The sequence below is a fragment of the Saccopteryx leptura genome, chromosome 3 (assembly GCF_036850995.1).
Source record: "Saccopteryx leptura isolate mSacLep1 chromosome 3, mSacLep1_pri_phased_curated, whole genome shotgun sequence".
Lineage (NCBI taxonomy): Eukaryota > Metazoa > Chordata > Mammalia > Chiroptera > Emballonuridae > Saccopteryx > Saccopteryx leptura.
This window is the reverse complement of record NC_089505.1, coordinates 118,796,098-118,821,235: the sequence shown is the minus strand read 5'-3', so window position 1 is coordinate 118,821,235 and position 25,138 is coordinate 118,796,098. Positions and strand designations below refer to the sequence as shown.

General features: G+C 48.3%; 2 protein-coding genes across 2 annotated transcripts in view; one reads left to right on the top strand and one right to left on the bottom strand.

The window, feature by feature from the left end:
* ARMH1 (armadillo like helical domain containing 1) overlaps positions 1–4,734 on the bottom strand; it is a 56,635-nt gene extending 51,901 nt beyond the window's left edge. Inside the window, 1 exon segment of the mRNA XM_066376198.1 lies at positions 4,660–4,734. The gene's annotated coding sequence lies outside the window, so the exon portion shown is untranslated.
* Positions 4,735–4,894: 160 nt separating this feature from the next.
* On the top strand, positions 4,895–24,773 carry TMEM53 (transmembrane protein 53). The gene is made up of 3 exons (XM_066376183.1): positions 4,895–5,057; positions 17,960–18,081; positions 22,548–24,773. Exons 1-3 carry the CDS (start codon positions 4,997–4,999, stop codon positions 23,244–23,246), a joined length of 882 nt encoding a protein of 293 aa, XP_066232280.1. The 5' UTR covers positions 4,895–4,996; the 3' UTR covers positions 23,247–24,773.
* Positions 24,774–25,138: the final 365 nt, after the last annotated feature.

Genomic DNA, 25,138 nt, shown 5'->3' with positions numbered 1-25,138 from the left:
AAAGACATGTTTCTAGAAGCATGTTCTAGGGCATGGGCTCCCAGCCTGGCTCCCTGTCCCTAGATGGCCCTGGAGACAACAGGACAGTCATTGTGGACTGTTCCTGCAGGTTCCATCTGCAGGACGGGACCGAGGCCTGCTCTTTGGCTCCCTCCTGACCTCTCACTCTCAGCTCCCCATCCAGAGAGAAAGAGAGAGAAAGAGAGGGAAAGAGGGAGGGAGGGAGGGAGGAAGGAAGGAAGGAAGGAAGGAAGGAAGGAAGGAAGGAAGGAAGGAAGGAAGGGGAAAGAAACATTCTCTTTCCAAACTTCAGGCCCAGCTAAGGAGGGTGTCCTGGTCTTTACTTCCACCTCAGGGCAAATGCACTACGATTTGTCATTTCCTTCTCGCAGACTCTCTACCTTCTGCTTCCCACTCATACCCTCTTTACAGACCCCTTGCCACCCATCACTTTCCTACAGATGCCCTTTCTGCAAAACCCTCTGCCTTCATCCTCTCCCCAGACCTCTCATTTTCTACCCTCACACCCCACTTTTACTCTCCCCAGTCGCCTTCTGCCCCCATTCCACTCCACAGACCTGCCTTCATGCTCTCCTCACAAAATGGAACTCTTTAGGTCAGCCATGATTGCTCTACCCACAGCCTCCTCACCTTCACTGCTCGATGCTTCATCTTCCTTGGCCTGATTTCCTATCTCCACTTCCTAACTTTCTTACTCCTAACCTTCAGAGCTCCTCCACAGTCTAGTCTCCCTGCCTACCTCCAGCCTGCCTGGCAAGCCGCCTCTATTCCTGGGGCACCACTTCCGCACAATCCTCCCTGGTGGAGACTGCTTTTTTTTTTGGTGAGAGAAGGAGAGAGAAGCATCAACTTGCTGTTCCACTTCGCTGTACCATTGATTGCTTCTCAGACTTGCCCTGACCAGGAGTTGAGCCGGTACCCTTTGGGTAAAGCTTGTGCCTTCGGGGTCAATTCCTAACTGGGGTTTGATGGGCGACTCAAGGATTGAGCTGGCAGCCTCGGTGCTCTTTTTTTTTCTTTTAAAGATTTTATTTGTTGATTTTAGAGAGAGGAGAGAGAGAAAGAAAGGTGTGTGTGGTGGGGAGCAGGAAGCATCAACCTGGAGCTGTTGCTTCAACCTATGTGCCTTGACTGGGCAAGCCCGCGGTTTTGAACTGGGGACCTCAGCATTTCAGGTTGACGCTTTATCGACTCTGCCACCACAGCAACCTCAGTGCTCTGGGACAACACTCTATCCACTGTGCCACTGGCCAGGGCAGAGGCTGCTTATACTCTTATACCCCAAAGATGTCTGGGTTGGGGGTGGGGCTGGTGTCTCCTTACCAAAGCCCAACCCAGTTCCTTACTCCATCACCTTCTTGTAAAAACCTTTGCTATTTGGAGGGTCATGCCATTCAGCTGTATTGACTTTTATCCCTCCTCATGCTGTCATCCACAGATTCCAGAACAACCCAATTTATTCATCAAGGACTTCGGTACCTAGTTCACAAGCATTCTCTTCCCTTTTCCCTCAAGTCCTGCCACCATCCAGGAGGATTTTAATGACCATGTCTATACCTTAAATGTCTTCTGTACTCCACTTTGGCCACCCACTCCTATGTCCATACCCTGAACTTTGTCATCACCTGGAACTAATCAAATGTCATCACTCCACTTCCTGATCATAACATTCTCATTTAACTAGTTTCAAGATATAAGTTCTCTAACTTCATTAGGACCCAGTCTGTAACATTTTTACACTCCCCTATGCAATGTAGATTCTAAAGTTCATCATCTAAACCTTTCGTCAGGATTCTCAGCTGCCTTGTCCTTTGCCCTTCCATTTCACCTACCTGATAAAACCCAAACCTGCGTCAACTGAACTAACCTCTCTGTACCCACTACTAAATGGCTGATTATTGTTGGGAGAAAGACACATATCACACAACCATGCAGACCACTGCTGCTACAACTTAATGGTCACCAACCTCAATAGGCCTCATAACTGTCCAGAAATCTATATGCTGCTGCCTTGGTTCTCTCGTTCCCACGCTCCACTGCAGCTGTTTCAATCTCTCTCTGTTCTGCACAAACCTTGTACAGCATCTCCAATCCTACTCTCACTGGCTGATATCAGTTCCCTATTTTACACCAAATAATATTCTCTCACCTGACCGGTGGTGATGACATAGTGGATAGAGCATTGACCTGAGACACTGAGGTCCCCAGTTCAAAACCCGGAGGTCGCCAGCTTGCACATGGGCTCATACAGTTTGAGTGCACGCTCACCAGCTTGAGCACAGGATTGCTGGCTTGAGAGTGGGATCATCAACATGATCCCATGGTCACAGGCTTGAAGCCCAAAGTTGCTGGCTTGAGCAAAGGGTCACTAGCTCAGCTGGAGCCCCTCGGTCAAGGTACATATGAGAAAGCAATCAATGAACAACTAAAGTGATGAAACTATGAGTTGATGCTTCTCATCTCTCTCCCTTCCTGTTTCACTAAAAAAAAAAAAAAAGAAAAAAAAAAAAGAAAAAAAGAATTCTCTCAACTTCCAATGTACTAATCTCACATGCTTCCTTTGTGTTACAATGCAAATGTCATTACACCTTTCTAAGAGAATTTTTCCACCAGTGCTTTGGATTCCCTGTTATTTTTTCAGGGTTGCCATTTTCTCAGTTAACTCTTTTTCTCTGTAATTTTAGCTTTTCCTTTTGCTGGATCCATGCCAACACTATTTCTCCCATCTGAACAAAAACATGCATCTCCTTCCAGCTATTGCCATCTTTCTTTTTCATCCTACAGAGTCAGCTAACAATAGTCAAAGTGTATTGTAGCCCTGGCCAGGTAGCTCAGTTGGTTAGAGGGTTGTCCCTGTACACCAAGATTGTTGAGTTGGATTCCCCAGTAAGGGCACATATAAGACTCAACCAATGAATGCATAAATAAGTGGAACAACAAATTGATGTTTCTCTCTCTCTTCCTTCTCTCTTTAAAATCAGTAAGTAAAATAAAAAAGTGTATTGTACATTCAGTCTTCATTTCTTCACTCTCCCACCTACTTCTCAACTCACTGTAATTTGATCTCTGCTTCCAACACTCCACTAAAACTGCATTTGCAAATGTCACCAACAACTTCCTTGTTTCTAAATCCTATGAAACCTTATTTTATTTGATTAGTCATCAGCCTTCAACACTTTCCTCCCCTGGCTTCTAAAATATCATGTTCTACTACAGATTGCCTTACCATTCCAAATACTTCTTTTCAATTACCTTTGCAGATTCATTCTCCTTTGCCAGATCCTCAGACTTAAGTGCTTCTCAGCAATCTGGCCTCAGCCCTCTTCTCTTCTTATTCTACACATACTCTCCGGGCCAGCTCAACAAGCTACTGGTGTGGCTGCCATCTGTAAGGCACTACAGACTACCACATTTCTATTTCCAGTTTAGATTTGTCTTGCAAACTCCTGTCAGGAGTACTCAACAGCCTCTGGGATACCTCCGCTTGGAAATCCCACTGGCACCTCAAATTTGCCCAGCCTAGAACTTACCCTCTCTTAAAAACCCTGCTTCCTCTTCTTTCTGTTTGCCCAAGCCAGGAGCTTAGAAGTCATCTTTCCTTTCTTCTACTTGCCCCACCAGGCACCAAGTCCAGTTTTTTAAAAGTGTTTATGGAATCCATCCCCTCCTCTTTATTCTTGCTATCGTTCCATTCTTTAGGACACCATAACCCTTCCCTGTTACTGAAACAACTTCCTAACTTGTCTTCCTTCTCCCAACCCCAAATCCATTCTCTGCATTATCTCTCTAAAACATAAATATGATCGTTATTCCTTTGTGAAAGCCCTGCAATGGTTCCCCACTGTCCTCAGGATAAAATCTAAGCTATTGCACTTACAGGAACCACATTGGAAAATTTTTACCATCAGTAAGATCTACCTATAAATTCAAAGCTGAGCTTGGCATCACAGACACTCCAAGATCTAAGCTTAACTGTTCTTTCAAGGCTACTTTCATATTAGTATCTCCTCTGGCCAGAAAATGCTCATAATTTATGACACTCCTCAGTTTTCCCTTTTTGAGATTCTGCAGAGTCCTTTCCACTCCATATCTCCGCAAGTCTTTCAAGGTCCACCTCAAGAGCCATCCCCATTGCCATAAATGTCCCTTCAACACTTTTTGAGCTGACACAGAATTACGGTTTGTTCACGAATGGTTTTTCTCCTCCTTTTAAGACTTACGGTAAGTCAGGGTCAAAAGCGAAATCCTCACTACAGCCCACCTACATAATAGGTGCTCAGTAAGTACTTTTTAAATGCATGGATAAATGCAAGACACTGTATTCGCTAGCCCCTTTGTGTCCCCCACGAACAGAGGATTTTCTAAATCCCCTGCTGTTTCCTCCACTGCTTCCTACCCGCCCCATAAGTCAGAATATGCATCGCTCCACTGGCTGGAGGATAGGCAGGCACGCGCCCCCTAGGCCGTTTTGATCGTTTTTCTACCTTCCACCTTTGGAGCTGTGATACTGGAGGACGGCAGAGGTAGCTAGAAGATGTAAATCAACGGGCAATGTCGTCCACCCGGTAGGATAGGACGAGGTTGAGAAGGGAGACCCTCTCCATTCCTAGGACAGAGCAACTCCACAGACCCTCTTACCTACAACACAGAAGGATGGGGGACTCTTTCTGACCGGCGTCGTATCTGACCAATACCTGACCCACATTAATCGAGTCAGCCAATAGCTGCAGGCCAGAAATAGAGTGGGGCGGGGCTCAATTTGGTTGCTAGGGCCGAGCTAGTGGGGTGCGGGGAGAGCCTCGGAAAGACTCAGTAGTTGCTAGGGTGGGAGGTCACAGAGCGCGCTCAGGGATTGGGCAGCGTCGGGGGGAGGTGGGTGCTGATTGGGCGGTGCCTAGGAGGTACCCGGGTGAGGCGCGAGTGCGCGAGCGGGAGTTCCGGCGGGAGGCCCGTGCTGAGGGCTGGCACCTTCACCATGCCCTCGGCTGAGCTGGACTACACCATCGAGATCCCGGATCAGCCCTGCCGGAGCCGGGGTATGGAACGAGGGTTGGGTCCAGTCGCGGGAGGTGATCTAACGAGCCTGGGTCGCTAGCGCAGCTGTGGCTCCGCCCCCTCGCGGCCCCGCCCTCTCACTGCCAGCCCCCTCACAGGGTCCTGCAGGTCTTAGACTTCGACTGACCCAGAGAGCCCCTCCCCCTTGTAAGCCCCGCCCCAGAGTGCTTCAACCTGTTGGAGCCCCTTAGTCCTCTACTCTGTTTGGGCCCCCTTTTAAAATTTCTTTTCAATTGGAGTCTTTAAGTCCATGCCCTCGTTTTTCTCCTGGTAGCTGAAGGTTGGGGAGGGCAGGGTTCCTCCTGATTCCTTTGTTTGCGGTCGGGCTTCCCACTTCTAGCCCCTCTTCGGCGGTCGCGGCTAGAGGTCCCACTCTTTTCCTGGGGTCTTCGCCGAAGCCCGGGACACACAACCCTTATTTCTCTATCCTCTCCTCTCGCCATAGCTGTGGTAAACAGAGCAGTCCCTGCTGTCGGTAGAAGTCGTTTCACATCCTGACTCCTCCCTTTTGTAGCTAGATGACCTTTGGCAGGCAACTCCCTCTGAACTTGTTTCTCATCTGCAAAACGGGGGTATCAATAGTAACTTCCCACACAGGGTTGTTGGTTGGACAACTGAGATGGTTTTGTGTCAAGGACCCAGCGTAGTGAATGGCATGGAGTGAGTTTAGTGATTAGCATTATTTTCCTCCCTAGTCATATAATTAAAGAAAAGTGTGTGGGAGGCTCCCTAAAATTGGTAGCCTGTAGAGCAGGCCTGGATCCCTAGCAGTGTGAGTAGGATTGGAGGCCCAGAGAATGGGAAGTTGAGCCCTGATGGGGAATTAGGGTAGAGGAGCCTTAAAGTGCAACGTCAGCCCAAGCCCAGCAAGTCTGTCCCCTGCATTACTCCACATCGCCTTCACGCCGCCAGTCTCACTGCCCGCAGCTCAGCCTCATATTGCTAACACAGTGATCTTCCTAATGCAAAGGTTCCATCTTATCACTGCTCTGCATAAAACCCTTCAGTGGCTCCTTATTGCCCTCAGGATAAATCAAGTCCAGATTCCTTAACATGGCTTTCAAAGTCCTTCATAATTTATCAGCCTCTGCTTACCTCTTTGGTCACTATGTCCTTCCACTGTTCAATTTGAATTTTATGGTCTGGCAAACAAACTGCTTGTGATTCTCCACACATTTTTTGCTTCTCTGCCTTTGCTCCTGCTGTTTCCTCTGTCTGGAATGCCCTTTCCCCTCTGCTGCCCCACACTGCCCCTGTGCTTGTCTGGCTCATCATTGAAGGCTTAGCTCAGATGTCACCTCCTGCAGGAGGGCCTTCCTAGACCCCTCACATAGCATCTGTGTTCCTTGGTTGGGATCTATGAGGGGAGGGCAGCCTCTGGGCTCCCACAGGACAGATGTCTCTAGACCAGCTATATTTCCCTAGAGCTGGGCTCAGGGAAACCTGATCTGTTGGCTTAGTGCTCTTGAACTAATAGATGTAAAAGTACTTCTGGGAAGTTTTGGCATCAGCGGGAGATGAAACCAGTTAATATTTCTGTCCTTGGAGAGTCTTCAGCTGCAAAGGGCTGGAGCTGCCTTCTGTATGGCCAGGAGGGCAGAAGTTCTCTCTCAGCCCAGGTGGGCAGCCTGGTGGTTTTGGTTTGTATTTCAAATTTACTCCTACTGCTTCTATGGCTTGTCAAGTTGTTGAACCACTCCGAGCCTCAGATTTCTCCACAGTGAAATGGGAGTTATAATAGTGCCTGTGGCACAGTGGTTAAAGTGTTGGACTGGGACACGGAGGACCCAGGTTCGAAACCCCAAGGTCGCCAGTTTGAGCACGGGCTCATCTGGTTTGAACAAAGCTTACCAGCTTAAACCCAAGGTCGCTGGTTTGAGCAAGGGGTCACTTGGTCTGCTATAGCCCCCCGGTCAAGGCACATAAGAGAAAGCAATCACTGAGAAATTAAGGTGCTGCAACAAAGAATTGATGCTTTTTATCTCTCTCCCTTCTACTCTGTCTGTTCTTCTCTCTGTCACACACACACACTCTCTCTCTCTCTCTCACACACACACACACTGTCTATTCCCGGGATTGTGAGGGTTAACAAGGCAGTGGCTGGATGTGTGTGCCTAGCACATTGTTGGTATGTTTTCTCTGTTTGTGGCTCCCTCACTGCTTGAGGAGACTGGGTCTTAGAATCGGAAGAAATCTCAGGAGTCCATTTTGTTCTGCATCCGTCTACTAACACAAGGGCATTCTGTTGCTACCAGAATCTTCCCTGACAGGATGTTTCTTCCCAAACATCCTGGCCTATTGGAAGCAACTGGGATTGTTAGAAAGCACTTCTCTTTCTTGAGCCACAATAGTTCTTCCTGCCATTTCCTCTTTCAGTTCAGCATTTGCTCTGTCCTGGCCATGGGTTAGTCGCTGGTGCCTCCGAAATGACTCACACACAGGCTCCCTTCAGGGAGCTGTGGTTTTGGAAAAGGGTGAGGTTATAAGCAGCTGGTTTCACAATGATGTGGTAACTGGAGGGCTACAGGGTCGTTGTGGGTACAACAGTAATCTCTCTTCTTCTCTCAAGAAGACAAATTCATGCCTTCCTCAAATCTCTCTTCTCCAAGATAAGTACCTTCAGCTGCCCCTCCTCTGATTTAGTTCCAATAACCTCCTTTTGGTCGCTCCTGTGGACTGGCTTTTGTTCATCATGCCTTTCCCTCAAAGAGCATACCCCAGATTGAGCAAGAGGTTGTAGGACCCTCAGAGAGAGGTGACAGCACTGTGATCTCCTGAATCTTTGCTTCCCATCTGCAGAGAGCTCCCTTCCAGGGTGACATTGCTTCACACAGTGACAGTCTTTGGGGACCCTGGAGATTGTCCTTCTGTTGCATTTACTGTTTAATGGTGGAGAAGTATGCAGGACAGTCATATTTAGTTTCTGGAATTGCTTTCCCCCCATATTTGAACATCAGCACAGAGCCCAGCACTGCTGTGAGTTGACATGGAGGTGAGCAGCTGCTGCTGGCACGTCAGTTAGCTGGAAGGCAGCTGCAGATCTGGGGTCCTTCAGAACCCAGGCTGGGCAGGGCGGTGTGGGAGCTCTCTCCTGGGAATCCCACCACCAGTATCCGTGATCTGTGGCTGCTCTTGCAGTCTGGTCCGTTGCTGAAGCTGTTCCTTTAACCTGAAACCTCCCTCCAACCCACCCACTCTTCTTCCCTGCCCAGTGATCCCCTCCTGCGCCTAATGCCCTGCTCCCATCTCATTTCCTTGGGGGAATGCTTTGTCCCAGGTTATTTCAGCTTTCAACTCAGGAACCTCATTCTTAAACTTTTGCATGCAGATTTCAGTTGCCATTAGGAAGTGTTGCTTGAATACAGTTCCATTTCTAGGAAACAATTAAGGTCATAAACAAGGGAAGACATTAAAGTATTTTAATAAAAGCAAAAAATTGGAAATATCATGTCTAACAATGGCAGATTGGTCACTATAAATTATGAAATATTCTATAGCTGCTCTGCAGCCACTAAAAAGAATGGTGTAGGAATATGTAAACTGACAGAAGAGATGTTCACAATGTATTGCTAAATTGAAGAAAGCAGATTACAAAACAGTATGAATCCAATTTTTTTAGATATTCAGTTTCTCCTTTTCTACAGTGAGCATACATTCCTTGTGAAGTAATAATAACAACTTCAATTTACTGAACTCTTTCTTTATGCCAGGTACCCTGCTAAGCCCTTTATAGTCATTATCTTATTGAATTCTTTGTATTATTATTCCTATTTAACAGATAAGAAAATTAGTTGAAGCTTAGATAATTTGCTCAAGATCTGTTTCATAGTTACTAGTGGCAGAGCCAGAGATTTGAACCCAGTTATGGTTTTATACAGCATGTACTCTTAGGTACTGTGCTACTCTCCTATGCTCTTATTTCAAAAGTAAAAAATAGCCCTGGCTGTGTAGTTCCGTTGGATAGAGCAGTGGTTTTCAACTGTTTTACACTTGGGGACCAGTGAAAATGGAATTATTTCAGGGACCACTATGCAGAAATCACCGTAAGCATAAGTGAATTCAACTAATATCTATAATTATACAATATCAGGTTGTTAACTCTTTCGTGGGCCAGCATGAAACTTCTGGCAGACCGGCAGTTGAAAAACACTGGGATAGAACGTCATCCTAGTATGCCAAGGTTGCGGGTTGATCCCCGGTCAGGGCACATACAGGAACCAACCAGTGAATGCTTGGATAAGTGGAACAACAAATTGCTGTTTCTCTCCTCTCTCTCTAAAAATCAATCAATAAAGTTTTTAAAAAGTAAAAAAAAAAAAAAAAAAATTAGACATTTAAGAAAAGTAAAAAAAACCCCACAAAAGTAGATTTAAAATAATTTGGTTAAAAAATAATTTGGTTTAAATATAGGAACTGTAAGACTCTAGAAAATATTTCTGGGGAGTAGAGGAATTTGAGTCTCTTTTTATTCTTCACATTTTAAAAAGAAAACATAGGTTCTTTGTATTTTGATTCTGGCTTACAGATAAAAAGCACATATTGTGCCACAGACTCTTACACACTGTCAGCCTTTGCCTTGGTCAGCTCTGTGTGCCCCGGGGGTATACGCAATCTAATTTATGCTGCAGTCTTATGACTTGAACTGTTGTACAATATATGTATCCGTAATTCTTATATTATTGGTGTCAGTATTATTTTGTTGAGAAATTCTAGAGAACAGGGAGCCTGTGAGATTGAATTGTTTTGTGGGGTCGTCAGAAAGTGCCAGGGTTGAAAGGAATACTTCTGCCTTTCCAAGGGGCTTCTGGGCATCCATATATGGCCTCTTTGACTTCGCAACCTTTTTGACTTTCTGGAGCACCCTTCCCTCCTTTTTAAAAATATAATATTTTAACTCTTATTTAAAAAGTGATACATATTGATTTTAAAAAATGGGTAAAAAATATCACAGAAAAACAGTTTGCCTCTAACCCCAGGAATAATTGCTATAATATTTGATGTAGGCCCTGGCCGGTTGGCTCAGTGGTAGAGCGTCGACCTGGCGTGCGGGGGACCCGGGTTTGATTCCCGGCCAGGGCACATAGGAGAAGCGCCCATTTGCTTCTCCACCCCCACCCCCTCCTTCCTCTCTGTCTCTCTCTTCCCCTCCCGCAGCCGAGGCTCCATTGGAGCAAGGGTGTCCCGGGCGCTGGGGATGGCTCCTTGGCCTCTGCCCCAGGCGCTAGAGTGGCTCTGGTCGTGGCAGAGCGACACCCCGGAGGGGCAGAGCATCGCCCCCTGGTGGGCAGAGCATCGCCCCTGGTGGGCGTGCCGGGTGGATTCCGGTCGGGCGCATGCGGGAGTCTGTCTGACTGTCTCTCCCTGTTTCCAGCTTCAGAAAAATACAAAAAAAAAAAAAAAAAAAAAAAAAAAAAAAAAAAATATTTGATGTAATTCTTATGTATATAAATGTTTGTGTGTGTGTGTGTGTATTCTGTTGTTCATACTGCTTTTCACTTGCTTTTTCACTTAATGTATTATTTTTTTTAATACTAGCAATTATGAGATATAATTTACATACCATAAAATTTACCCTTTGAAAATGTACAATTCATTGGTCTTTAGTATATTCACGCGATTGTGCAACCATCACCGCTGTCTAATTCCAGAACATTTTCACCACTCGACACGAAAACCTGTACCCATTAGAGCTCCCACCCCTTCCTCTCAGCTCCCAGCCAGCACTGATCTACTTACTATCTATGGATTTTCCTGTTCTGGACATTTCATATAAAACGAGTTATACAATATATGGGTTTTTGTGGCTGGCTTTTTTCACTTAGCATATGTTTTCAAGGTTCATCCATGTTGTAGCATCAGTGCTTCATTCCTTTTATGACCAAATGGTATTTTATTGTATGGGTATATCGCATCTTGTTTATCCATTTATAGGTGATAGGCATTTATTTGAATTGCTTCTCTTTTTGGCTATTATGAATTACGCTGTTAGGAACATTTGTGTACAGGTTGTTTTGGACATATGTGTTCACTTTTCTTGGGGGTATATACCTAGGAGTGGAAGTGCTGGGTCAAATGGTAACTCTATGTTGACTTTTTTTGAGGAACTGCCAAAGTGTTTTTCGAAGGAGCTGTACCTTTTTACATTCTCAGCAGCCACAGGTGAGGGTTCTGATCTCTCCCCATCTCTCCAGCACTAGTTACTATCTGACTTTTTGATTATAATCATTCTAGTGGTCTCTCACTGTGGTTTTGATTTTCATTTTTCTAATGCCTGTGATGTTGAACAACTTATCATGTGCTTATTGGCCGCTGATGTATCTTCTTTAGAGAAATGTCTCTTCAGATCATTTGCGCTCTTAGAAATCAGGTTATTTGTGGGAGCATTTGAGGCCTTGCTTTCCAGCATTGTCATCAGTTTGGCTCAAATAAAATCATATTTAAAAAACTGGGTTGTCTTTTTATTGTTGAATTGTCGAGAGTTTTTAATATATCCCAGATACAAACCCCTTATCAGATATATGGTTTGCAAATATTTTCTCCCATTCTGTGGATTTGTTTTCACTTTTTTTATGGTGCCCTTTGAAGTAAAAAGTTTTTAATTTTGATGAAGTCCCAATTTATCCACCTTTTCTTTTTTTAAAAAATTTTATTTATTTTTGACAGAGACAGGGAGACAGAGAGAGGGACATACAGGCAGGAAGGGAGAGAGATGAGAAGCATCAATTCTTCATTGCAGCACCTTAGTTGTTCATTGACTGCTTTCTCATATGTGCCTTGACTGAGGGGCTGCAGCAGAGTGAGTGACCCCTTGCTCAAGCCAGCGACCTTGGGTCCAAGTCAGTGACCTTTGGGCTTGAGCCAGTGACCATGAGATCATGTCTATGATCCCACGCTCAAGCTAGTGACCCCGTGCTCAAGCTGGTGAGCCTGTGCTCAAGCCGGATGAGCCCGCGCTCAAGCTGGCAACCCTGGAGTTTCGAATCTGGGTCCTCCATGTCCCAGTTCGACACTATCCACTGCGCTACTGTCTGGTCAGGCTACCTTTTCTTTTATTCCTTATATTTTTGGTCATATCTAAGAAACCATTGCCTCATCCAAGGTCACAGATTTACTCCTGTGTTTTTTTTTTGTGTTTTTTTTAATAAATTTTTATTTTAATGGGGTGACATCAATAAATCAGGGTACATACATTCAAAGAAAACATTTCCAGGTTATCTTGTCATTTAGTTCTGTTGCATACCCATCACCCGAAGAGAGATCATCCTCCGCCACCCTCCATCCAGTTCTCTCTGTACCCCTCCCCCTCCCCCTCCCCCTCTCCCTCCTTCCCTCCCCCCACCCCCCCATAGCCACCACACTCCTGTCCATGCCTCTTAGTCTCGCTTTTATGTCCCACCAATGTATGGAATCCTGCAGTTCCTGTTTTTTTCTGATTCGCTTATTTCACCCCGCACAATGCTACCACGACTCCACCATTCCTCTATAAGTGATCCAATGTCACCATTTCTCCTAGCTGAATAATATACCATGGTGTATATGTGCCCCATCTTCTTCATCCAGTCCTCTATTTTTTTTACAGTGATTAAAAGCCTTTAAGCAAACTCTTGGCCAATACAGCAAGAATCCCTAAAAGAGTAGTGTCCTTAACATGTTCCCCAAGTCCAAGTTGGCCCCATCACTTACTCCTGTGTTTTATTCTAAGAGTCTTATGTCTTACATTTGTGTCTATGATCTGCTTAATGTATTATTGACTATATCCACACTATAAAACATTTTTATTTTTTAAGTTTTTTGATTTTGCAATCTTTTATTTTTCATTTCAGCAACTCTGTTGTTTAATAAGTTTGATCAATGTTTGTTTTTTAAAAAATTGAGTTTATTAGGGTGACACTAGTTAACATAATTATATAGGTCCCAGGTGCCCAATTCTGCAACACATCTCTGTGCACCATATTGTGTGTTCACCCTCCAAGTCAAGTTTTAGTCCATCACCATTTATGCTCCCTATGCCCTCCTCCACTGCCCCCTCCCAGCCATCACCACCCTGTTCTCTATGTCAATGAGTGGGATTTTTATTGTCCTTTCTTGTTCTATCCCTCCACCACTTTAATTCTTCTTTCTTAGAAGTGGGATTAGTAAATCAAAGATTGCATGTTTTTGAGACTTTTGATACATGTTCCAAAATTGTTGTGACTCTCTTCTCTCTACCACTTCCCTCCCCCTTCCCACCTGTCTCCCACTGCTCTGGTTCAGGTCTTTGCCATCTCTTGCCTTATGCTACAGTAGTTTCCCGCCTGTTCCTGATGGACACTTGCAGGGCAGTGTGACAAGTGCAGTGGTATAGATGGGTGCTGTGGCAGTGCAGAGGAGGGGCATCTAACCCCGGCTGGTGATTTGGGGTGGGGGTGAGAAGGGGAGGGCATCAATGGGGGCTTCCTGGAAGCGAACAGTGCGCTGACTTAGAAGGTGAAGTGGGCATTAGTAAAGCATAAACACAGAGCACCAGCAGCAGCCGGGGTGTAAGGGGCATGTGTGAGGTCCTGGAGGTGGAGGCAGTGTGGTGTGGTGGTCCAGAGATGGATGCTGGCTCTGCCGCTTCCAGGCTACATGTTCTTGGGGAAAGGGACTTACCCTCTCAGTGCTTTAGTTTTCACATCTGTAAAATGGGGGCAATAGCTAGTAGTAGTAGCTAACTCCTAGGATGGATCGGGGCAGTTGAGGCAGCAAATGTTGAGGTTTCTGGCAGGTGCAACCCGTTCCTTGAGGAAGAACAGGCAGAGAGGTCAAAGTGTTGGATCTGTTGATGTACAGAGGCAGCCGTGTGTACAGGTTTGGAGCTGAGGCAATAGAGATTTGGTTAAGATTAGGGCCATGGAAACTCATAGACACAAAGAGTATGGAGATTTGGCATGATGAACACACAATACAATATACAGATGATGTGTCATAGAATTGTATACCTGAAACCTATGTAATTTCATTAACCAGTGTCACCCCAGTAAATTCAATAAAAAAAAAAACTGGGGCTTAGGTTTTGTTACCCAGGGGGTCGGCTGGGAAAGTGGTTACAAGCTGGTCTCTAGACCACTAGGGTTTGGATTCCAGCTTTACTACTTAGTTACGTAATCTCAAGCAGGTTATTTACTATCTCTGTGGCTTAGTTTTTCTTCCATAAAATGAGAATAATAACAATTCCTTGTTCATGGGATTGTTGTGAAGACTGAGTTGATATATAAAGTGCTTAGAATAGTGCCTGACACATAATGCTGTTTTTGCTGTTATTGTTTTTCTTGGTAATGGGAAAGAGGGGGAGGGTAGGAGCTGTAAGGAGATATGGAATTCAGAGTTTTATGATGGTTTAGGAACAAGGGACGTCATGGTAGGTCTTGGGGTGTAATTGGGAGACTGAGCCAGTGCCTATCTTCAGTGCCTCAGGGGCAGTGGCCAGAGGCAGAGAGATGTCAGCAGAGGGGGTGGAGAGGATGATACAGGCCAGTGGAATGAGCCAAAAGGAACGAGGGTTTTACAAGAGGGTGTAGGAATCATGATCCCGATGTGGCCATAAATAACAATAGCCATAGCAATTACTTTTATGACTCTGGAAAGGGCAATGGGTAACAAGAAGAATGCCAGCTCTTTCTCCTTGGATCCATCCTTCACTTCCTAGCCACGTGTTCATTCATGCAGCTCATGAGTGTCTGAATGTGCCAGCTACAGTGCTGGGCGCTGGGGCTGGGCAACGGACACGACGTTCCGGGTTCCTGCCTTCCCGGAGCCCGCTGGACTCCTCAGCATGGCCTGAAGGCCCTGCAGGATTGGGCCCCAGTCCCATGTTTGGCAGCTTTCCTCACCAATGGTGCTCCCTCACCAGGCACCAACCTCCCAGGACTGTTTGCTGGGCCCCGGACCAACTACAACTCGACTCCATAGCCTTCTGCCCCTGCGCCTGCCCTCTGCCCCGGCGTGCGCCTGCTGGTCCTTCCAGGCTGGAGCTGCAAACGTGTCTTCTTTTGGGAGGCTTTTCCCGGTCACCATCATGCTTCAGCCATGCTCCCAGAGCACCTGGGACTTTTCTGGCTCGTGGCACTTCATGTATAGACTCAGAAGGGCAGCGTGACTCCCCTGGAAGGAGGTCATGACAAAGGCTCTGAGTTAGCAGTGGGCATGGAAAGTAGGGCGCTGGGGGAGGCTATGTCAGGGAGTGGGAGCTGCCCACAGGTGCAGAGCACCTGTGGCTTAGCGGGCAGCTGTGAATAACTGGCAGGAGTGGGGGGACCAGTTTCCTCCCTTTAGAAACATGATGGAAAGCTTGGGCTCTGGGAGTAGGCAGTGCGTTCAGGGAGTTCGTGTGCCGAGTTTCTTCATGGAGATGCATATCTGGGGAAGAGTCATTCCTACCTGAGCTGGGGAAGCCCCGGGTGCTAGAAACCTGCAGTGGGGTAAAATAATGGAGTTAGAAATCCCAGCCGTGGGAAAAGGGCAGAACCTTTCCCTACTGGGAATGTATCATCTCTGCTGGTTGGGATGGCCTTAAGTTCCGGCAGCCACCATAGGGTATGACTTCTCTTGGCTGCCTGCTCTGTATTTGAGATAAATTCCAAAGCCCTTTGCTGGTCTCTTGGTGGTGGCCCATGGAATCTGCTTAGGCCTTTGAATCCTAACACCATCACTTACTTACCTGGTTGCCTTGGGTAAGGTGTCACACCCTCTGAGACTGATCTCTAAATAGAAACACTCCTAGATTGGACCCGTATAGGCCGGGGGAGGAGAACCTTTGCTCAGACAGCTGTACAGAGTTGAAGGAGCCTCCCTAGGGCAGGTCTCAGGAATCCAGCTGCTGGATTTCAGAGATTCAAAGGCAGATCCAAATTGTAGCTGTCGATGATCACTCAGGCTGCTGCAGTCCTGGGTAGTCATCCCTGGCAAGCTTGGGCTGGGCCAGTGAGGCCCAGATACAGCCTCTACCAGAAAGGCCAGTGCAGGTGAAGAGCTGCTCTGACAGAGGACAGGGGACACCAAGCCGAAAAAGGGGTGAGCGTATTTGGAGTGCCCCGAGTTAGACCTGCGGGCTCTCACTGCTCCCCCATCAGAGGCAGAGGCCAGTGCCAGGAAAACCTGGGAGGCCTGGCAGGCGTGAGCAAGGGACCGAGGTGCTGGCAGCTCCTGCTGCAGGCCGAGTTATAGCCCAGCCTGGGATCCCCGGGGGTGCAGGCAGTTCATCTCCAAAGGCTGGAGTCGCCACTGCTGGAGAGCAGGAGCAGTGAACTTTTCAATCACATTAATTTCCACAGGAAATTGTTGTCTTCCTTTTGTCCAAAGGTTAGTGATTTATATTTACCATTCTCTTAACTAGCCTTGAAATTTACTGTTGCCAGGTCACCACCAGCCTCCATAAATCTCAGGGTGGCAGTTGAGCATAGCCAAGTGGCTTGATCCTTGGAAGGGCACGCCCCAGCTCTTTCAGGAGGGCAGAGAACTAGCAACAGACAGTCCCCGCACAGAAGTCCCCCTGTGGGGTGGATACTCACTGGGCAGGGGAAATGGGATGGGGTCTGACCCACAAGGTTTCAGGGAGGCCTCTTCAATAGCACACAGCAGATAGCTGGCTTGTGCCTCAGCACCTCATGGGAGGAGACACACTTCTAGTTGTGGACAGGGCTAGTGGCACAGCTGGTATCAAGTGGGTTAGGATGGGGGGCAGGGGTTCCTGTGACCTTTGGCAAGTACCTTAACCACTCTGTGTCTCAGTTTCCTCATCTGTAATAATACTCCTCAGAGTGTTGTTATGAGAGTTAAACCTCAGTAAATATTAGCTAATATTATTCTCTGGCAGGACAAGGTGGGGAGTTTGGTATGGGCCTCGGAATCCTTCTGCTCCGCTTCTCTGCTTACACTGTCCTTTCCATTTCTCTTTTTAAGACCCTCTTTTTTCATCTGTTTGTAGAATTAGAGCAGGGGCTGGTAAACTTTTCTGTTAAGGGCCAGTATTTTATGCTTTGTGAACCATGTGGTCTGTGTTGCAACCACCCAACTCTCTTTTAGCACAAACACGGCCATACACAAGAAGTAAATGAACGCAGCTGTGTTCCAATAAAACTTTTACTTGTCATCACTCAAATTTAAATTTCTTAAAATTTTCATGTGTCACAAAATAGTCTTTTTTTTTTTTTTTTTCTTGACAGAGAGAGACAGAGAGGGACAGACAGGAAGGGAGAGAGATGAGAAGCATCAATTCTTCATTGCGGCACCTTAGTTGTTCATTGGTTGCTTTCTCATACGTGCCTTGACCGGGGGCTTCAGCAGACCGAGTAACCCCTTGCTCAAGCCAGCGACCTTGGGACCAAGCTAGTGACCCTTGCTCAAACCAGATGAGCCCGCGCTCAAACTGGAGACCTTGGGGTTTCAAACCTGGGTCCTCTGCATCCCAGTCCAATGCTCTATCCATTGTGCCACTGCCTGGTCAGGCTATTCTTCTTCTTTTGATTTTTTCAACCATTTAAACATGTGAACACGTTTTTATAGCTCACAGGTCATACAAAGACAGACCATGGCTGGCTTTGGCCCATGGCTTGTAGTTTACTGACCCCTGGATTAGAAGGTGAAATTGCATGGAGCAAGTATTCATTTTTTCTCACCAGGGTACCCTCATGTGAGTTTTTCCAATGACCCTGGAGTGCCTTCCTCCCGAGAGGCCTAACAACTACCTGAAGCAGAGGACAGAGGAAGGAGCCCCTAGGGAACCTGGGGCACAGGGCTGGCCAGATGCATGGGCCTGGTACGCCTCGGTCCCTGTCTGCACCTAGAGTGGTACTATTCTGGATTGGCCAGTCATCCCACCCCACACCCCAGCTGCAGTGCTGACAGTCTCACCTGTCTGTTTCAGAGAGCAGCCCAAGTCAAGGTGCGAAGGAGGCGGGGACTCGACAACCTTTGGTGATTCTTTTGGGCTGGGGTGGCTGCTCTGACAAGAACCTTGCCAAATACAGCGCCATCTACCACAAAAGGGTGAGTACCACAGGCTGCAGACACCCAGAGCGCTGGGGCCCAGCCACCTGTGACTTCTGGGGGGCAGTGCTCTGAGCCTTGGCTGCCTTCATCTCTGGGCTGCAGTGGAGGCAGGCCTGGGAATGGCTCCAAGAATGACCTGTGAGGAAGACACTGGGGTCATGGGGACTTCGGCAGAGTTATCCCCTTATGCTGCCAGCTCTTTGGCCTGGTCTGTCCCCTTCAACCTCCTGCCCTGCTTCCCTTCCTTCCTCCTTACACCCTGCAGTGGCAGTCCAGCCCTGTGGTGCTCCCAGCTGTGGAGTCGGCCCAGACCTCTAGTTGCTCTTGGCTGGATACTGCCTTTCTGGGCTGCAGGGACCTGGGCCGGGTGTGCTGGGCATAGTCTGTACTCCCAGGACTTCCTCCTTTTCTGACCAGGTGAGGTCCTGTCTGAGGGTGACTATGGCACCTTCGCTTTCTCAGAGTAGAAGGGCCTCTTGGAAAAGAGATTCAGGCTTATGGTGTCCTTGCTTCTTCTCAGGCTGCCCTGAGGTTGGGTCAGAGGTTGTGGTAACTGGAGAGAGCCTTAGGAGGGCCTGGTTATATTTTGAAAGCCCCCTTCACATCTTTGGCCTCTGTCCTGGTCTTGTCTGCCGTCCTCACGCCAGACCTCCCAAAGCAAAGAGACATCAGCACAGACAGCCCCGGATGCCAACTGGGAGCTCTGGGCTGAGGAAGAACAGGAGTTCCATAGGAGAAAGGCCAGCTGGTGTCCACCTCCCCGCAGAATCCCTCCACTGACCCACTTCTGCACTGTGCCTGAGGGGCAGGATGTCCCTGGAATGGGAGAAGAGGTGGGAGAAAAGCTAGTTCTGAGCTTGAGGCTTCCTGCAACCAAGAAGGCTGGGCCTCTGGCATCACCTTTCCAAACTGCCTTACTCTGTAGCTGGTTTCAGCTACTTCTGAATTCTGCTGACTGGGCTAGGCCTGTTTGGCTTCACCATCAGACTCAGATCCATGACGGCAGGTGGGGGAATAGGAAGAGGTGAGTGTGGCTAGAACAGGGAATGAAATAAAGGGCACCTGTCAAGAGATGATGTTGAGGAGGTCCTTAGGGGATTTAAGCAGGGTGTGAGGTTAGATTTGTGCTTCCCCAAGTCCTTCATTGCAGAGCAGGGGAAGGCCTGGAGGGGCCAGGACTGGAAGCCAGGAGTGTGTTGCAGTGGTCAGGGCCTTGGGGCTGGTTGTGCTGGTGAAGGGAAGTTGATAGCTTGAGGAGCTTGTTGGGAGGTAGAATGGAGGATTAGTGAGGTAGGCACAGGGATAGGGAGGGGTCCGTGGTAATGCCAGGGTTCTGGCTGCGGCAGTTCCTAGGTAGAATGAGGTGTTTTTTGAGACAAGGAATACTGGAGGGGACACCATAGGTCTTGGGGTGGATGAGCGTCCCCCAGGGATTGTGTAGAGGGCAAGGAGAAGAGGACCTAAGACAGCTCTAAGGAGGCCAAACTTAAAGGAGCAGAAGATGAAGAGGGTCCTATGAGGAAAGGAGGAATGGCCAAAGAGGGATAAGAATACCCAGGAAAGTGTGGTGAATCCACAAAGTCTTTGGGAAGCGGGCCACTGCAGAGGGTGGGAGGAAAGATGTTACTGAGGCAGAGGGCATGGGGAGAAAGGGAGGGAGCAAAGCCCAGGGAAGGCAGAGGGCTTGCGGTGGCAGGGCCCAGGGAGGGTTCAGTCGGTGGCGGGCCCAGGGAGGGGTCATCTGGAAAGGAAGGTAGTGCCTTTACCTGTGGTTGGGAGGACAAGGGGAGGTGTGGAGAAAAACTTTTCTTAACCCCAAACTCCTAATACTTTATTATTTAAAAAAATAAATAAAAGCACCATCTTTTACCACCTAGCGATTGCCTGCCTCCATTTACATGTTAGTATATATTTATTTCAGCTTTTTCTTGGTGTGTGTATCTTTACCTAAATGAGGTCTATTTTATATCCTGCTTTTTTTCAGATCATGATCTCCACCTTCCCATGTTAATATCTCATCTACAGTAGTTCCAGTCCATATTCAGATTCTCTAATAGTCCCCAAAGTGTCCTTTATAGCTGATTTGCCCAAACCAAGATCCAATCCAAGATCACCCATTGCATCTAGTTCCTTGACCCTCTTTCAATCTAGAACAGTTCTGTTTTCATAACTTACTGAAAAGCCTGGCATTCCAGAGAATATATCTAGGAATGTGTGATCCTGAATGTTTCTGGATGGGAAGTAGAATGGGGACTGAAAGGCATCATGCGATCTGACCATTTGGGAGAATATGGTGACCTTCAGAAGAGCAGTGCAGTCATCAGATTGGAACTGTGGGAAGGGATGAGGTGGAGAGCCGGTTGGGTATCAAAGTTTGTTTAGGAAGCTGCAGAGAAGGTGGGATAGAGTTATAGGGGAACATGGTATAAAACAGAAGCTACTTTTAATAATGAGATCCGTCTGTGCAGGAATCTAGAGAGGAAGGGACTGAAAATACAGGAGAGATTGGTGAGGAGTAACCACAGAGTCTTGTCCTGGGACTGAGCACGTGCAAAGATGGAGAGATGGTTGGCTTCAGGGTGAGAGAAGAGATTGGGATCTGACAGTGAGACCCAGGTGTTTGGCACAGGGACTTCTGGGAGCATCTGACAGAAGAGGTGGCAGCAGAGATGCTAGGCATCTTGGATGCAGCTCAGTCTGTGTGGGCCTTCACGGGGTGAGCTCTGTGTGCACTCACTGGGGATGGGGAGTTAGAGGGAATGCTGTGTGTGTCCTTGAAGATGGTACCTTCACAGGAACTGCTGAGGTTCTGTCTGAACCATTCGTTAGTTTTGCATGTGATTGCTCCTGGGGAGGAGTGTGTGTGTGCACGTGTGCGCGTGTATGTGCACACTCTCACTTAAGGTGATGCAACATGAAAGTACTATACGTGCTTGCCAATAGTATATGTGCTTGTTGGTGTGTGTTGGCAGCTGTGGTTTTTTGTGTGCTCAGTGCGTGGTGCAGCGTATGCCCCAGGCAGTGGTGGAGACCTGTGGGATGTGAGATGGACTGACTTTGTTTAGTCCAGGAGTCCCATGTGTAGCAGTGAGGCGGGAGCGAGTTTGCATTTGTGGGCAATGCTGTGTGTGGGTTGGGGATGGGTGGGAAGACCTTTCACATCCTACTTGGGGCGTAAGAGCAGAGCACTCTGTGAAATGTCCAGAGAAAAGGGGCCAGGTGGCATCAGTGACCCCCTCCACAGCCTCAGGAGGGGTGCTTAGGCCTCCAGGACCGTGGTAAGAGCAGTGCCAGGAGCAGTAGGGGCAGGAGTCAGATTGGGGAGGTGAAGTCAGGGTTGACCTTGGCTAACCATCCCTGTTTGGCTGTGGGTCATTCAAGTACTGGGCCTTTGTTATCAGTCCTACCATCACTAATTACTGCTACTATTACCTGACTTTATACTGGGTGCTGAGATACATTTTTTCATTTAATTTTCACCATAAACCTATGAGATGGATGAAGACAGACTCAGAAAGATGAAGTAAGTTGCTCTTTGTTCATACTGTTAATAAGTGGTGCCAGGATTTGAACCCAGCCCTGTCTGACCCTAGAGGCAGCCTGATTCTGAGTCCCCTAGCAGAGGACCCTCTTTCTCTAGAACAAGTTAATGAGAGGGGATTAGGACTCAGGCTTGGTGGCTTGGGCCACCTTTTCTGGCCTAGAAGGGGATCTGTCTGGAAACTTTGAGCTTGACCCATGAAAGAATTTGGCTCAGATTTTAAAATTTGAGGAACAGCATTTACTATATGTGGAATTTCAGGGCAAGTGGGAGTAGTGATCCCAGGCTTTGGAACCAGACAGATTTGGGTGCTAGCGCCTGATGCCAGAAAATACGGATTGCTTTCAGAGCCCTGTGGGAAGGTAGCAGTGACCAGAGACTGACTTGGTGCGGGTCCGGCTCACAAGTGACCTCTAGTGGTAAAGGCTGGGGCAAGCAGGCTGTGTCTCTGGTGTTGGGTCTTATGGGAGGGAGAGTACCTCCTTGTGCCTGGGAGGTAGAGACAGTGCAGAGGGGAGTTGCTGTCCCAGGGTGTAGCAAAGCATTAAGGCCTTGAATATGCCAGAGCTGAGCAGAAGAGGGTGCAAGGTCACGGGTGGGAGAGAGACAGGAAGTGGACCAGAGTGAGGAGACTTCCTTCTGGTCAGCCCAGATGTCTCCAAAGCATGCTCTGGGCTCCAGGCCTCACATACTATCCTGGGCTGAGGGGGCTTGGCCAGTGTGAAGTGATTATTCTTCAGCCTTCCTCTCTGGAAGGCACCGTGTCTGTGAGTGATGAGCTGGTGCCCAGGCTGCAGTAAGGCCTGGAGCACTGCCGGGCTTCTGGACCTCCAGAAGTTGGAGCTGCTGGACCTCCCTAACCTTAGCTTGTACCCACCCACCCCATCCCTGAGGACCGACCAGGCCTCTCTCCTCTCCTCAGGGCTGCATCGTGATCCGATACACAGCCCCATGGCACATGGTCTTCTTCTCCGAGTCCCTGGGCATCCCTTCACTTCGTACTTTGGCCCAGAAGCTACTTGAGCTCCTCTTTGATTACGAGATTGAGAAGGAGCCACTGCTCTTCCATGTCTTCAGCAACGCCGGTGTCATGCTGTACCGATACGTGCTGGAGCTCCTGCAGACCCATCGGCGCTTCTGCCACCTGCGTGTGGTGGGCACCATCTTTGACAGCGGTCCTGGTGATAGCAACCTGGTGGGGGCTCTGCGGGCCCTGGCAGCTGTCCTGGAGCACCGGCCTGCCGTGCTGCGCCTGTTGCTCCTGGTGGCCTTTGCCCTGGTGGCAGTCCTGTTCCATGTCCTGCTTGCTCCGCTCACCGCCCTCTTCCACACCCACTTCTATGACAGGCTACTGGACGCAGCCTCTCGCTGGCCTGAGCTCTACCTCTACTCGAGGGCTGATGAGGTGGTCCTAGCTAGGGATGTGGAACGCATGGTGGAAGCACGCCTGGCACACCGGGTCCTGGTGCGCTCTGTGGACTTTGTGTCATCTGCACATGTCAGTCATCTCCGTGACTACCCTACTTACTACACGAGCCTCTGTGTCGACTTCATGCGCAGCTGTGTCCACTGTGCTGAGCCTTGTTCCACCCACCTCACCTCTCCAGAAATAAATGCCTGACACCTCCTCATAACCTGTATCCATGGATGGGGTCCTCTTCTGGTTCAACTCCTTTCAGCCCTTTGGGACTTTGTGGTCCCCCAAGTAGAGTCCCCTTGGGCCCCTGCCTGGGGGACTGTGGTGGTCTGCATACCCCAGGGTCCTATGGGGTGGGCGTTCCTGGGCATGTCTGTGGGAGCCTTGCAGAGGTTGTATTTGGACAAATGTAGCAGGCTGCTGGGGGTGGGAGGTTGATAACAAGTCCCAGGATTGATCTCTGATTCCTTGAATGGAAACTGAGCTTTGTGAAGAGGTGCCAGAGGGTAGGATCAGGCTGGGACAGAGATCTCTGCTCCAAGGCCCTGGAAGGGCAAAGCCCCACAGCAATGAGGCACCATCCCTGTGGATCCCACTTGGCAGTTCATGCAGAGACTTTTCTGACCTCTCTGCCAGGGTGTCTGACGTAGAAGCCAGATGGGGACTAAGAGTACAGAGGTGGTGGGCCTGCCCAGGTCCCCCACACCTTGCCAGGAAGCCACTGGATCCAGGAGAATTACAAAGTGTCTATGGAATGGGCAGGTGGAGTGGGGAGCAGAAGGAAGACAGCAGTGTCCTATGAGAGCTGGGACAGGTGAAGTCAGGATTAAGACCAGCACCAGGGCAAGGGGCCATTTGACTGAAACAACAAACTCCCTCATCTCGAGGGAGTCCCACTTTGATTCTCTCCAGACAGGAGTAGTGGCTTTAGCCTTGGAGTGCTGTATCATCTATTATTCTACAGGTCACTGCTGCACAATGGAACGTAGTAGGTATTCTGTGGTTATCAAGGGGCTTTGGGGATAGTGATGAGTTCTGAAAATTTGACAGGTAGTGGAGATGGCTAGAAAAGCTGTAAGTGGGAGCTGAACCCTGATATTCTCAGGGCTGATGGACCCCTCTGCAAGCTCTACTTGCATTGTCAGTTCTCTGGGACCTCTAGGGACTGTTGACAGCTGAGTCCTGTGCTGTGTGGCTGCACTCCTAGCCATGGCCAACAGGTGGCAGTGCTGCCTGGGCCATGAGACAGAGCTCAAGAAATCCCACTGCAGGGTGAGCTTCAGGCCCTCGCTCTGGGTTAATGTCTCCTACTAGAGAGCATATGGCCCCCAGGGTGGGAGTAACCAGTCATCAAAGAGCTACTGAGTCCAAGGCAGGAAGAGAGGAGAGTTGAGAGCTGAAAGGGTGGGAACTACACATTACCCATTTGTCTTCCAAACCCTTGGCCATCACTATGGCTATTCTATCTGGACAGGCCACATACATTTCCCTAGAATCTCAGGCCTCAGGATCATTGTGTTCTGATATTTGGAGCCATCAAGCTGGGCATGGGGCTGTGTAGGAGCTCTGCTGGAATCCAACCAGGCTGATTTGCTGTAAGGTAGAAGAGGCTGGAGCTGTCAACTGGACCCAATTCTGTAGTATGGACCACGGGCATCCCAGAGATGGGTGTGTGTAAGGCAGGGGATTTGGGAAGATGGTGAACCTGGTATATGAGACTTTGTGTAAATAAAAGGAGTCAAGTTATGGAGATATTCTAGAGTCTTGAATTTTAGAATCTTATTTTCTCAAAACAGCTTTCTGCAGTGGAGTACTTATATGCAGCTTTGAGCACCTGCCTGACCAAACACTCTTATGCTGACCACTCACTGGCAGTGGGCAGCCATGGGGATGATGGCAGATAACTATGTCCAGTGCTAGCTACCCAGTCTCAGTTGCCTGACTTGAGAGTCCATCTTGGATAACAGGTTTCTACTCTTTCCATTTGATGATCCAGGCAGTAGCTACACTGGGCTATTGGTCTCTAGGTTGAATAGAAAAAAGCCAAGGGGGTACTGAGATGGTGGTTCCATTTTCAATCTCTGGCTTGTTTCAGG